Raw genomic sequence first — 16,060 nt, 5'->3', positions numbered from 1 at the left:
ATTTGTGATATATATGATGCCGTTGTACGTTTCACAAAAATACAATTGGCCGTAATAGACGAAAATCTGTGGAACATCACTGTATTCTTATGAAATAAACGTATCTGTTGCTTTGTCTTTCTATCTCACAAAGTATATGCAATAAAGCGATTAAAATGTACAAGAGATTTAGATTTTGCGTTGCAATGTCTTTATTAGAATTTTTACATCTAAAGTGATCTGAAATTTTATGTTGAACAGTTACTGTACTTTTAAAATAGTTTTATTTGATTGATCCGTATATCGGATAGTAACTTTTTGAGGAAAACGTGATTTCCCAAAAGATTGAGTTGAAGAAAATTTTGGCAGTTAATTAGAATTCGAAATCTGTTTGAAAAATGTCATTAGGTTGTAAGTTAGGCCTTAAAATATTTTGTTCATTTAGAAAACATTTAGCTTATGTGAGCAGATACTCAATATCTTAGCAAAATGAAAATTACAATTTAGGCTTATTTCATTTCCTGAATTGTTTAAGAAAACTCTTGATCCATCATTTTCAATCCTATGTAATTAAATATACTGTTACAGGAATAATTAAGAGTATGTTATGGATGAATGGCTGATCCCAGTTCAATTAGTGTGTGCTAAATTACATCAATAAAATTAATTTCCTGGGGTATTCATTTCACAATTATTCTTTAATATGTTCTCCAAGTTCTTGAAATTCTGATTCGCTTTTATCCACAGGATACCAAAATATTACCAGTACAAATCACAAAAATGCATTTACATGAGTAGTAAAATGTTGCCGTGGAAATCTGATTGAGTTCGGAATGTGTCAAGAGATTTGTTCTGTTATTCCGGTGAAAGGCTGTGCGTTCAAAAAGAACTTCTATTACGACGTACACAAAAGAAGAAAACGCAACTTTAGAATGCCTTGTATCTAAATGGTATTAAAGTAATAGGTATTTCAGTAATATAAAGTAAAGTTGATAAATGAATCACTGACACATAAGAGTATTATATTTACTTTTCTGAAAAGAAGATTGATTTTAAAGTAAAATTAGTTTTATATCAAATTCAATTGTAATTTACTTATTATGATTAACGAAAAAATATTCTATCTATCAGTATTACAAGCTCAATAACAGAATTAAAAGTTTACATAATGTTTATAACAGAATTACAATTGTACATCACGATTTAGAAATGATAATAATTGGATAGAATATTGAATATATATCTCAGTTGATACAATATTCCAAAGCTTGTCTTCTCTATCGGGATTTTATCTATGCAGAATTGCTGCTTGCAAGAAATCTGTTGAACCGAGGAATTGTGGAAGATATATCTTCGAAACATTTAAGGTTGCCATATTGATTGGGTTGTTGACCATAACGGATTATCTGTGTCACATTAACCACAGATATATAGCATTGGTCGTTTCCAAAACCTTGTTATCCTCTCCTCCTCCCGTCATGGTGGCACGGCACACAAATCATCTATAGTGATCAGCCTATCATCTCTGAGGTTGTGAGTTTGAACTCCGCTGGTGGCGAATTCTTTATTATCCCGCGTTGAAGGCCGTACTTTGACCTATATAATTGTTAACTGTTTTACATTGTGACTTGGATGGAGAGTTGTCTCATTGGCACTGATACCACATCTTCTCATTTATATTGGAAAACATTTTTAATTAAGTAATGTATCTCCCTCAGGCAAAGCTCTGAATTCTTTGTCTATGTTTGGCTTCACTTTTGGTTTTTTTTTTCATTTTTTTAACATTCAAATATTTGGCCTCGAGCATCACTGAAGAAACAGTAATTGTCGAAATGGGTATCTAGTACAGTAAAATTAGTACTGTTAATGTCATTATAGATATCATTTATGTATTAATAGTTATTTATCGTAAGACTCGTTGGTTCTAGTTCTCGATATGTTTTAAACGATCCCAATGACCCTTTCTTATTATATATATTTGACTTAAAATTGTGCATGGATTAAGGATTATATGACAAATGTATCCAGAAAATTTATTTTATTTTATACTTTTGTTTAGATAATTTTCATTGCTTCATATATCCGTATACTCCTTCGGCGGCTTTAAATAAACTGATCATATATACCAGGCTTAACATGCTGTTCGCCAGATGCGCGTTTCGTATACAAACGACTCGTCAGAGACCATCGAATCGAAAGAGTTAAAAGGCCAAATAAGTGCAGTTACGTCGTTTTCATTCCATGAGCAGTTTTTCAAATGGGGAAAAATCGTTGTTGAACAGTTGAATGTGTGAAACGTGATTGTTCATTTACTCTTCATTGATACATTCATCAATTTTTTGATAAATTTAGTGTTTGGAAAGTATATTGTTGGCCGTAAAGTTTTAATCGTCTGTCAATTTTGTTTTGTTTTACCCTTCTTGTTTTTTCTTGGTTTGTTTTGGCTGCCGGCTTTCGTTACAAGTCTATTGAAAACATATTTCGTTCCATTTAACTTATTATCTGCATTCTTAATTGTTAAAGTGAAATTACAACGTATAACCTAATGAAATTAAACTCATTAAAACTAAATACCATAATTGCGAATGACAAATTTATAAAAGAAATTACCCTCCGTCATCAAACTGTGCTATTCTGAATTTATTATTTTCTGGCGACAAACATTTTCTTTCATGGTGTTTTTTAGTCATGGAACACTCTTCTTTTTGGTCTGATTTAGAGAACGGTGTAAATCTTCGATTTTTACGTACGCAATTAATTTCGTCCTTTTTATAAACAACTCGCATATCAGATCCATTAACATATATCTCATGTTGTTCCTTCATCCTAGGATTATCTCTTATGTTAATCCACCAGGATCTAGTTATCCAAGGTTGCAGCTCACTGTCTATTCTTCCACTTTGTAGAAACTCCGGAAAAAGACAAACGTCTAATTTGACACATCCTGAAAATGTATATATATATATATTAATGAATTATGGGGAATCTCCTGTAAACTATTTGAAGGACAATTTGAAATATACCAATTTTCTTTTTGTGCAAGATCTGCTCATCCTTCCGGAGCACCTGAGATCCCTCTCCCCCGGTTTTAGGTGGGGTTCGTGTTGCTTGGTCTTTATGACTTATGCTCAGTTTCTATGTTGTGTTTTGTATATTCTCGTTTGTCTTTTGGTCGTTTTTCGTTTTGCCGGGGGATTACCAGTTTGTTTTCGACTTGTGACTTTGAATATCCCTTTTATATATTTGAAAGGAATATTCAAGTAACGTAACTACGATGTGGCAGATGAACAAGAAGCACACTCATGTGTCATCGGTGGAGTTTGTACCAAATGAAACTATATTGCACAACAATACTTAGAAGTGCTAATTACCCGAGAAGTATTAATGATCTTTTTTTTTAAGTTTATCAAACCCGTCGATTAATGTTCATCTTTTGAAAAAGAGTCATTATTTATCTGATACAATTGTGACTTTTTTTCAGATTTGTAGAAATTTCAGTTATTTTTTTTCATCGAACATAAACCTGGAAATAGTCATGGATTTATCTTCATTAATTCTAAAAAAAATGTTGATGTTAAGTTTCCATTTGTAGATAATCGGGAAAGACATATACAAATTTAATAAATCTGGTATGGATGTTGGCAACACATCATATTTTCAAATTGTTTACATGGAACTGTTTTATTTCTTTTTCAGATCAACTGTTATGACTCTGATGGAGTAGGAGTTCGTATTGGATAAGGTTTAACGTTCAATATCCGTGGTATGTGCTGTTATTTCAGTTTAAACATATTTAATTGTTGATAAACTTTACGAGCGTATGAAACACAAGTTTTACAGCTTTGTAATGTCTTCTCCAGTTAACATTACATAATTGTCCGTATGACCTTGTAACATTATCTCTTCCAGTTTGTATCATTTTTTTGCGTTGTGAATATCGTGCATTACTAAATATTTTTCAATATTATATTATCTCATGTTTTTTAACATTGACGCTTCGGTACTCCTCTATTCTTTTTTTTCCACATTATTCAGAGCTCAGTCGTATGGACTGCCTACAAAAGTAATTAACAAATACTATTTTTCTTTTCCAGACATAATAAAAGAAAGACGAAATTGATTTTGAAACCCGATTCATGTTCACCTATTGAAAACTGCGAGTTTTGAGAATAGAGAACCGTAGAATTACTTCAACTTTGATAAATGTCCTGCGTGATTATATTTCTATCTTCCTAGCTGTGAATCTGCACAAAAAATACCAATATAAAACTCCTTCGGTGGTTTCTACAAAATTTGGTTACAACAAGTCTAATAAGTTAGAAGGAGTTTTCATCTAACTATTGCGTGACTAATTCTGATTATCTATCGTACAGTATGCGTGTAGAGTTATAATCGTAAGATTTTTGTCAGACCAAAATATATTGAAATATAAATATTTCTCTTCTTTTTGGTTTAACTTATGTTTTTCTTATATAATCGTTCTCTAAAGGATACAAAGCTAGACAAAATGACGTCCGGAACAATTTGTATTTTAACATATTCTATAATTTGTAAAGTATCGAAGATGAAATGAGTTGGTTTAGTCTTATTTGATTAGTTCTAATAAGATCAGGCTAATTTAATTGTGCTCCACCGTCGTTGACGTTTCTAATACAATTTGTAGACGGTTTCTGTCTTAGAACGAGCAATTGGACTGAAACTTGCTTAATGGGCGAGCAGCATTGTTTATAATTGATGTTGACGCTTATACAAAGTGAATTAGACCAAATGTGATTTATTGCTAACTTATGGTTTCTTTTTCTTAGAAGATATTATACTATCAATATAATTTATAGGCTCAAAGAAAGAGGTTTTATTCTAAAGGCTTTGCAACCAAAAAATGACATTAAATTTCAGTCAATCAAAGCAAAGAGAACTTATTAGATTTCTTTCATATTAAGCAGTGCTGTAAAACTTATCTTGTAAAACGTTTTCTTGATATTGAGGACAGTCTATATAGGAATATAGATCCGGTTGTAGTTGGTTACCTCAAGTAAATGAAGTGAAAGTGCCCTCTTGATAATCGTAAACGTGTTTTGTCTATTTTTTTTATTATTTATAATAGTCTTTGTATGTTGTTTGAAGTTTCTTTTATGTCATGGTTATTTCTTGAAAAAGAGTTTAGCCATGGTAGTGTCAGTCCATTTTCAACCTATGAATTCGATTATCCCTTTGGTATTTTTCGCCTCTCTTTTTTATATATTTGTGTGCACGAAAGACAAATAGATGACTTCGGTTTGAATTATTTCTAATTATTTGTTGAGTTAGAAATCGAGATTAAAAAATTCTACTTTCAAGATTTTTTTCTTTTTAGCTCTAATAGAAGTAGGACAGACACACCATAGACACTATATGGGAAATTTCTCAAGACTGACACAAAGTTCAATAACTGTTTTGGTGTAAAATTAAACCAAAAATTAAATTTGAATGAATATTTTACATATATATACAATTGTTTAACAAAAAAAAGTTCTTCAAATCAATAATAAAGTCGGCCTAAAACACAAATACCCTATATGTGGATCGAAAGGCAAAGAAATGGACAGATAAACGTGTATGTCCCCGATTTTCTGTCGAGGAGGACATCATATGTTTTATAATAAGTGCAATACGCTATTCCATGCCAATACTACGTATATAAAATAAGGTGTGGGTTGATTGCCAATCAGACAACTATCCAACAGAGAACAAATGGATAGATGTTAGCAACTATAGTTTACCGTAGCGTCTTAAAAATGAGCAAACCCCATACCGCATAACAAGCTATATAATGCACCGACATAACAAAATGTGAAACAATTCAAAAGAAAAAACAACGGCATGACTTATGACTTAACAATAAACAAACACCAAATATGACAAATACTAACCAACGACAAAGAATGAATTACAGGCTCCGTACATGTTTTCCAATACCAAATATGTATAAATGATAAAAAGAAGGCAATAAAAAATTTAAAAAAAGAGTGAAAAACGTCTATGGCTGCTACCATTCATTTATATTCATTCATGTCTTTATTTCCTCATGATTGAGATATAATGAATACACAAAATTAATTAAATATCACACAACAAAATGAATAAACGAAATAGGAACAAAATTTTTTTTTTTTACATATATAGACAAATATACACTTTAGTCACTCGGCATAAAGTCCTTATGCAATCTTGAATGATGACATATCATGTATTGCCTAACCTGACATAACGTACATATGTTGCTATGCATTGAACAACATGGACGTGGCAAAACTTCTCAAACTCCGAATGTTCGGCAATGACATTTAATGGAATTCGTCCAAGTAAAATTTGATAAATATCCTCATCATCATATTCACTTAGTTCGCAATACAGTTGTAGCGAAAAATTCTCAATAATCATATTCCACCTCAATTCACGCAGCTATGTTGTACAAATGCAGGAACAACATGCATGTACATAGACATCATCAAAGTAGTTTTTGCATGCGACGCACTTATTTCCTGATGAATTTGGTATTTCAGTTAACAGTTTTGTAATAAAATAGGAATTTCGTATTTCCGCAAACGATTTCGTTTTTGTTGTTTGTTAATTTCAAGTTCATAAATTATGTTTTTGGACCTTATGGTTTAAATGCTTTTAACACAAATATCATATGTTTGGCTTACCAAACTTTTGATCTCAAACGTACTCAACTAAGTATTTTCCAGAAACTACTACCATGCGCATAGAAATCATTTCATACGATTCCTTTTTCTTCATTTCTAAGTTCATTCACATTATATTTTGTATTTTAATGAATGAGTACGAGTAGATAGATTCTTACGAGATTTGTTGGCACAAATTTGCCAAAGTTTCTAATAAGATCACTTTGAATCATATATATCCTAAAATAAATTAAACTTGGGTTAAAGAGTGTACAAATATTACAAGATGATAAATGGCCCAAGATGGCAAAAGAATATTTTTCTTCCTAAAGCAGAAATCATAGGTCATATCTGATTTCTCTCTGGGGATACGAAGTCTGGTCTAAAATGAAATTGCAGCAGATAATAACAAAACGAATTATTGTTTAAATACAAATTAACCATGAATCGCGTGTCAATAGATAAATGCAATTGACTTCAATTTTCCGCCAATAGTACAAATAAAAATCAGTTTAAATAAATTCCACTGAGGTTAAAAATAGCACATTTGCTGCTTAATTTGTAAATAGCTTTATACATCCGAGCACTATCCGTCAAATTAGGTTACTTTAACATCTTAATATTTCGTAGAAGAAACCATTAGAGGTTGAAGGTTACAACAATTTAAATTGTCTTCAGGGAACTGTTAGAAACAGCTTAGAGCAATAAAGATTGTAATTATATTATCTTAAATGTAATCATGGTAATTGTTTTATGATTAATGGTAGATGATCATGAACAAATAGAGTTTATACGACTTGTTTATCAGAATAAAATACAAAGGTTAAAATTCAAACAATTGTACTTGTAAACATTTGAAGAGTACCAACCCAACTATAATAAGGACAATTTCAGAAATCAAACATCCAATAACTGATTTTTATTTGTACTATTGGCGGTAACATTTATGATACCGATTTCAAAGCGATCTAAGAAAAAATAGATAATTAAAAAAAGATAGGCGAAAGATACCAATGAGTGGGCGGGGGGGGGGGGGGGGGGTCAAATCCCATAAGTCGAAGAGAGGCCAACAAAATCATGTCAAAATCGAAAAAAGACGAAAAGATAAACAATATTCTACCAAATACTACATAAAAAACTAAGACTGAACAACACTAACTCCACCAAAAGCCGTTGTTGATCTCATGTGCTCCGAAAGGGTGAACCGATCCTGCTTCACATGTGGGTATAGCGTCTCCGATCAGACCGGGCATGACAACATATTTGAATTTTTCGTACAAACAAATGGACGATTTCTATGTAGTTGCATGTACAGTTGGACACACAAATCTATATGTTTAGACCTAAGCTACTCTTGGGGACAATGCAATATTGAAATGATAAAATATAGAAACACGTAAATAAATTATATGGTCAATAAAATATATTATAAATATATATCAGAGATATTAAAGTTGGTTCAATGTTTGAAAATATGTTTGCAAAATGAGGTTCAAATAAATTTGATAACTTATCAGTCTTTTTTCGCCTATATCACTCTAGCTGCCCAGCTTGTCTTATGGGGTACCCGATACCTTGAATAGAACAGATTTGGTTCGTTTAATTTTCATATAATTTTGACAAAATATTTACATTGACCTATAGACAAAATATAAAAATTTCAAGAAATTTGAACCACAGAATTTACAGGAATAATTTCATTGGAAATATAGCAGTTTGACAAACATAAATTTTGATCATTGAGAAGCTCAGTTTCTTTATTTTAATACTATATGATTAAAATGTTCGGCTGATTGTTAAATAGGTGCCTCTCTTATGTGTTCTGTACACCTTAAAATTGCATATCACGGTCTTGAGACGTCGAATATGTTTACCCGGCCTTCCGGTCATAAAACTTTACTCAGAACTTGGAGTACAAAATGTGTGCTCGAAACAACAAATCCAGTATGTTGATTGGTTGATTTCTGAGTATGAGTACGATACTGGTTCTCGATAAGTTTATGACCGCAAGACCCGGCCTTAATAACTTTTACTAGGATTTATCACGAGTTCACGTTATAACGTTTGAACTGACGTTGATAAGTTTCGCCTGAAGTAATCTTCCAGCTTGCTGGTGTTACAAGGAAAAACTTAGTTTCTATTATGAAAAAACACACAAATACAATCCTATAAATCGATTGTCAGATTTTCACCACATTGATATTGTAAAATATGCAGCCTTTTTTAACTCGTTCGCTCCGCTCACTCGACAATTTTTTTTATTGTGACTCGCAACTGATAGTTTTTAGCAACAATATGCAGAAAATTTGATAATCGGCACACATCAAGACACAAACCGAAACCATGATGAGCAGTGATTGATAGTTTGTTCATAGCAAGAGAGTTATTAGAAAACAGCTATAAGTTATATCAAGTTTAAAATAGTACATTTACCAAAATTTGAATTGATACTGTAAACCAACTTATTTTCGCGGATACTTTATTTCGCGTTTAGTCCCTTTTAGACGACTCCGTGTCGATTTATTTACGTGATTTTCTTGTTATCTTGGCGTATTTATATAAGAAAAGATCCAAGTTTTACATGTTCGCGTAATTTTTTACTTGCAAAAGTCGGGAAAGTAAATCGCAAGCGAAAATAAGATGGGTAACAGTATTTGAATGAACATTATCTATGGAGGGGAAGATGAAAAATGAAAAATGCTGCTAAATTCTGTTCATCCTTGATGCGAAGACAATATATCAAGTTATTATATGAATAAAAGAAAATTAAGTAAGTGTTAAAAGTAGTACAGTTGGTTTACATACAAATGCCAATTCTCTTTTGAAAACATCGTTTCTTAAATGAAACAAATACTTCCGTATAAGAGAACTTTTTCAAACTTTGTAAAATTTTGGAAGACATTGAGAATTATCATCCGAATCACATCTTATCTTATAAGGACTTAATTTAATATGAATATGAAGCTTGGTTTCGTAACATGAGGCAATTTCAACTTCTAGGGTGGTTCTGAAATTACTATTCTATCAGAAAATTGCCTGCATTTTAAGTTATGAGAATTTAGATATGTAGATTTCACACATATTTTGCACACAATGTATAAGTATTAAAAACATGTCGCTGTTAACTTGTAAATTAGATTTTAGATTTCATTTATTATGATAATATTCAATTAGAAGGACAGATTAACTGAAACGCAAGCCTTTTGGTGTAATTCCTTTAGCTGCAGAATCACAGAATAAAAACTTACACTGGAAAATATCGTACAAAGAACAGAATTAATTCTACTTGTATAACCTAGATCCTGATATAGAGACGATAATGTCATTGCTGCTGGATAAAAATGAGTACAAATGTCAAGTACAATCTTTATGACAGAAATTTGATGTAGTTGTCTAATATGGTTAACCAGAAGTACAGGCTATCTAAACAATTTGTTTAAGTTATCTACAAAAAACGGGAGTCGTTTTCATATAAGGTCCTGGGATTTTTTTAAAGTTTAATGGAAGGTAAGGGGAGGAGACATTGGGAATATATAGTTTGGCATATGCAAACTTATCCATCCCTACAAAAATAAAAACTTGAATGACGACTACAATATTTGTTGCTAGCATAGTTATGAAGAGCATATAATTAGAAACATTTTTTTTTCATGGCTATTTAACTACAGAAAATGCAACAAAAGTCTATGAAAGTATACGGTATAAGTCATAAGTGTGAAAATGGTTCATTGTTGTTTGCTAACTTCAATTTCAAGTTACAAATATTTGCATGCATATTCAAGACTTTGAACAAATTAACCAATAAGTTAGTCAGGTGTAAATGTGTCGAATTGGGTAGAGGACGGGGAAATTGCTAATGGACTGCTACTGGTGACAGAAGACAAATGTGACATATTGACTCACAACAAATCACCTACAACTCCCTCAAAGAGTCAGAGATCGTGTTACTTTCTCGCAATGGACATCTGGTATAACTTCCCCTGTCAGGACTTGGCAGGAGCCACCGACCTTCAGCGGGGAAATTGGCAATCCTAGTCGATTAAGATTGGAGTCGAACGCACCTGCAACGTGCGGGATATGACGATCCCAAACATATACCAAAAATAAGCAAACATCAAACGAACAGCATTTATATTGTATTCTTCAACTTGTCTGCAGAGATAAGCTGTAAAGTTCACATGTGACGACAGAATCAAGAAAGAAATTTATTTCGCTGAACCAGTATACATTATTGTTAAGGGGCCAGCTGAAGCCCGCCTCCGGTGCGGGATTTTCTCGCTGCGTTGAAGACCCATTGGTGGCCTTGGGTTGTTTTCTGCTCTTTGGTCGCGCTGTTGTTTCTTTGACACATTCCCCGTTTCCATTCTAAATTCTATGAACTATTTTTAGATTTTCATATTTTGCAAAGATATCTATAAATATACATTTGTGGAAGTTATCATTAAATTACATACGTAACGTGTGTGGTCTGTCTTCGAATGCTGTCATTATTTGCACGACAACAAAATACGATTTTAGAAATACGAAATATTTGAACTCTCCTCATTTGATTTCATTTGTAACAATGTCGCCTCACATCTAGAATACGAGTTGCCAGTTCCGAGTTAAACTTTTATGTGAAAAATTAATTTGAGGAATTGTGTTTCCAACCCAAAACCCGAGTCTTGAGTCTAACAACATTCCAAATTGTAAAATTTAGCAATGTGTTTCATGGAAATTCCAGAAGATGCCTCGGGAGTTTTATGACAAGATAAAATACTCATAAACGTAGAAACAATATCATAAATCAAGTTAATTTTCTTGTTAAAAGATTATTGTAACTTCATGTGTATTCTTTGAAATGACTGTCAGGGCATTTAAGAATAGCGCGTATTTAAAGTATTGAACAATGATTTCGAGTGAAAACGTACTAAATTTTAATAATTAACGATAGTCCTCCATGTTTCCGTCATTCTGTGATAAAAATTAGATGAATAAAAAATTAATAAATAAAACAAATGAAGTGAAAAATCCTAAATACCATATTAGATTTATAAACAAAACGGAAGCTTCCTGAGTTAAACAATTTCTACAATAATACAAAAATGTTCCAACGAAAACAAAAAGGGTTCATTAACATGCATCAAATTAAGATTAATAAAAGATGAATGTGTCTGAGGACACGAATGCACCCAATCAAGCTTGGCAATTTTCCAAATTAAAAAGGGGCAAAACTTTAGAGAGGTAAATGACTTACAACTCGAATTCGAAGTGTTGGTGACCTTCTGCTGTTGTCTGTTCTATGGTCGGGTTGTTGTCTCTTTGACACATTCCCCATTTCCATTCTCAATTTTATTCTTAATATTTTGAATGAGTTTCATACAATTTTGATGAGGAAAACTTAAGTTAGAGTGCAGAAACGAAAAAAAAAATGCAATTTTCAAAGTTATAAAGGGCATAACTTTAAAATGGTAAGTGACTCACTGCCCAAATTCGAACTCTATCTGTCAGTTTTGGTTTTTAGCATTATGTATGAGTTTTGTAAAATTTGGATGAGGAAAACTTTAGTAAGAGCGCGGAAACGAAAATAATTGCAATTTTCCAAGTTATAAAGGAGCATAACTCTAAAACCGTAAATGAGTCACCGCTCAAATTGAAACTCTGTCTGCGAGTTTTGGTTCTTAGCATTGTGTATGAGTTTCACAAAATTTGGATGAGGATAACTTTAGTTAGAGTGCGGAAACTAAAAACAAAATGCAATTTTCCAAGTTATGAAGGGACAAAACTCTAGAACGGTAAGTGACTCACTGCCCAAATTCGAGCTCTGTTTGTAAGTTTTGATTCCTAGCACTGTGTATGAGTTTCATAAAATTTGCAGGAGGCAAACTTAAATTAGAGTGCAGAAACGAAAAAATGGGACGGACGGACGGAAGGACCGTCAAGGGTAACTCAAGGGCGTACATAAAAAATAAACAAAAAAAAAAAAACGGAACGGATGAACACAGCCATGATTAAATATTTGTTTGTGGAAATCATTAAAATCAGACACGCTTTTCATTGGGCAGTGATACATCTTACAAAGTCCATCCGAATCATTTTGTAAAGAATTCCGCTCAAATTGGTGCTAGGGCCGTCTTAAACTTGCAGTGAGGTGAAAGTTTTTTTTGTTTTTTTTTTTTGCTCCGTGTTGAAGGCCTCGCTGTGACTTTGAGATAAAGAACAGCAATGAAAGTGCTGTTCCTTTGTTTTTTGTGTGTTTTTTGCTGTGCATGTACACTGAATTTGTATATTGATCATGGAAACCCCTTATCCTTTGTTTTTCTATTTCAACTTACTGTCCAATCTATGTGGCCTTCCGAAGATATTTTGGAACTAATATTTTTACATTTTTAACGATTTAATTATAAACAAGATAGGTTCCAAAGCTACTACGAAGCATTTTTGTTGGTGGACGAAATGAAGGGTATGTAGACAAACTCCCCTTGGATGTCAATCTGGAGCGAATGGGGATTTCGAATTTGTGTGCATTCATTTCCCTGATTTACTTAAAATGTTCAGGAAAATAAATATCCGACTAGTTTTATCTCATAATTTGCTCATTCAATCTTTTTGTAAACTTCTGAAAGTGAGAAGAAAAAGAAAAAAAAAAAAAACCCACCAAAACCAACAAAAACTTTAGAATTTTAGGCCACTCTTAAAAAAATCCTTGTTTGATGTTGCCTACCCATGCATTGTAGGTTTGGGTAGATATATATGCAAGGATTTGTTTTGGCAAATAACATAAGTTACATGTTTCAGACTAAAAAAAGACGTTAGAGCAGGAAAAAATCTTTAAAAAAAAAATTGAAACGATGTGTGTCATAAAATTTTTCTGGTAGGCAGTTTTTTAGGTGGGTAGGAAGGCAACATCAAACAATTTAAATTTCATTTTTGGCCTTATTCAAACACTCATGACAGTCACTGTAACAAGAGGAAGACAAAAAATACAAGCAATTATATATTGCAATGGTGAACAAGATAGACAAGATGCAATCAACACAATCAGTCAATATGTTATGTAAAGTACTGTAACCTTTGACCTTATCATATATATACGAGGAGAGATTATTACGTAAATTAATAGTTGGATTTACAAACACCGGTTGAATAATGCAAGTCGATAATATATTTATAATTACAGAAATTTCATAAACGTTTAGTGTGAAAATTGCAAAATTATTCAAGACTTTTACATTACACAAAAACAGGAGACCTTTCGTCTTGTCTTCTCTAGGGTTTACAATATAGTACTTTGTGTGTCTTTATCCTGTTACATCGTCATTATGACATATAAATAAATAATGAACCTCATTACCAACGCAATCATCATTACATTAAAGTACAAAATCTTTCTTCTTTTGGAATATTATATCATCGATATAAACATATAGTTTGTTTTATCTATCTAACAAATTTTGAACTATGACTTATGGGTAGATGAAAGAAAAGAGAAAACTATGTTCAACAAAAATGTATGCTTACTAGCTTGTAAGACTCGATTTTCAATCTTTTGTTTGAATTGTTTTGAATTCTAAATGATAATCCAAACAGGTTCAAAGAGATTTCTTTTGTAGACAAAATTTTAAGCCTGGTACAAATGTATCTATGGTGAGATTTTTTTTCTAAAATACGAAAGGAATTTAAAACATTACATAAACACGCACACGTTTACATATAATATAAAAATAAGAAGATGTGGTATGATCGCCAATGAAACACTCCACAAGAGAACAAATGACACAGAAATTAACAACTATAGGTCACCTATAAGCCTTCTTCTAAAGGGACGTGCAAATGTAGAAATGAAAATAACTTCAAATTATGTAAAACATTTTTTCATTTATTTAATTGATAAGAATTAAAAAACATTTTGACTTACCTATGATATAACAGAAAAGCAGAATTTTCCACAGAGTAACGGTCGTCATCTTCTCAGTGCTGTAATTTTTACAAGGCAGTTCACAATAAACAAAGTCAACATTTCTGAATTTTTATACTATTGCATTTTACCGCTATAAGATCTTCATCGTATTAGAAAAAATCTTTCCTTAAATAATTTCTTCAGAGATTTCTTAATAGAATGTTCCGTGCGCAGTTAATCAACATAGTACACGGACAACTCAGGACAAAATACTAGTTATTACAACGTCATAACGCACATGACGTCCCTATTGATGCCTGGGTTAAACATTCCAATTAAAACAACGTGTAGTGATTTAGTAAATCTGTGCTCTTAAGTATCGATTGGTTTCTAAGAACCTTCTGTTCAAATATACCTGTAACAAAAAGACAATGATTATTATTTTTGATGATATTTCCCAGTCAATCTGCTATTCTCTGTTTCATAGATGATAATGTTAGAGGCTCTTTCGCAAACATACTTTTGTCTAAAAGTAAACATATTGAACGTTAAGAACCAACGCATGACGGCCTCAATTAAGGAACGAATATTGGTAAATTCTGCCTTAATAGATAATCACAATAGCGGGTAGAAAAAAAAACACAATCAATTTTAAAAGTTTAATGTAAAAGTTTTTAATTCATCTGAAAAATACTTGAAAAGTCATCGACATTGATTTAATCTGTTTAATATAGAAATGATTTGTAAAATGATGTTCTTATTGAGGCATACAAATGTTATTGATGCAATCCTGAAATAGAATGCTGGTGCAAAAATCATTGTAAGCCTACTTAACTATTGAATATAGATACATTAAGTATTTAACTAGATAATAGCATGACAAACTCATAAGACGGCCCATGCTGAGATTTTCGTCAGTAATGATTTTGTTAAAAGTTTTGATACATTCTTGAATTTCTTTGAATTTCTTTTAAAAGCCATAATTGGTGGATGTCTATTCCCGAGATATACGGAACTATTATCGCATCCTTACCAGTATGTGTAATTATAGCTTTAAAGAAAAATTAACAAAGCAGTTTTGTAACTTGCTTACATTATAAATAGGATTGCTTTAAAAGCTTGGTGTAAAATATAACTTTAAAAAAAATGATGTCGTAGAATCCTACTTCCTCAAACTTAAAGAAGCCATATTAATGGTATAATCAGGGTAGCGTATTAACCTCGAATGTGGGAGGTTGAGGGGATAATCCAAGTCTTTATCAATCCAAATACATTAAAATGGTATTTGCTGCTCCTCAGATTAACACGGAATATTTAGAAGAAATGAAAAAAACTGGTTGGTTCGTAGTCACAATAATTGTTTTAGAAATAACATTAAAGGTACCAACCGTACTGTAACAGATGCGCATTTCGACAATAAATGTTTCTCAAGTGATGCTTGAAGTTAAAATATTGGAAAAACCAAAAGGTTTATAAGCGTTGAAGAGCTGATCAAACCAAAAAGGACATAAAGTATAGGAAGTAGATTTGTCTATAA

General features: G+C 31.9%; 1 protein-coding gene across 1 annotated transcript in view; it reads right to left on the bottom strand.

Moving 5' to 3' along the window:
• The window catches only part of LOC127715338 (uncharacterized), a 42,421-nt gene extending 27,523 nt beyond the window's left edge, over positions 1 to 14,898 (bottom strand). The window contains exons 1-2 of the mRNA XM_052221370.1: positions 14,542 to 14,898; positions 2,590 to 2,923 (exon numbers count right to left, since the gene is read on the bottom strand). Coding sequence (XP_052077330.1) covers positions 2,590 to 2,923; positions 14,542 to 14,590 — 383 coding nt within the window. The 5' untranslated portion in view covers positions 14,591 to 14,898. The remainder of the gene's footprint in view (positions 1 to 2,589; positions 2,924 to 14,541) is intronic.
• Between the last annotated feature and the right edge of the window lie 1,162 nt (positions 14,899 to 16,060).

Source organism: Mytilus californianus, unplaced genomic scaffold (genome assembly GCF_021869535.1).
Source record: "Mytilus californianus isolate M0D057914Y unplaced genomic scaffold, xbMytCali1.0.p SCAF_9, whole genome shotgun sequence".
NCBI lineage: Eukaryota > Metazoa > Mollusca > Bivalvia > Mytilida > Mytilidae > Mytilus > Mytilus californianus.
The sequence above is the reverse complement of the archived record's forward strand: the minus strand, read 5'-3'. Positions and strand labels throughout refer to the sequence as shown.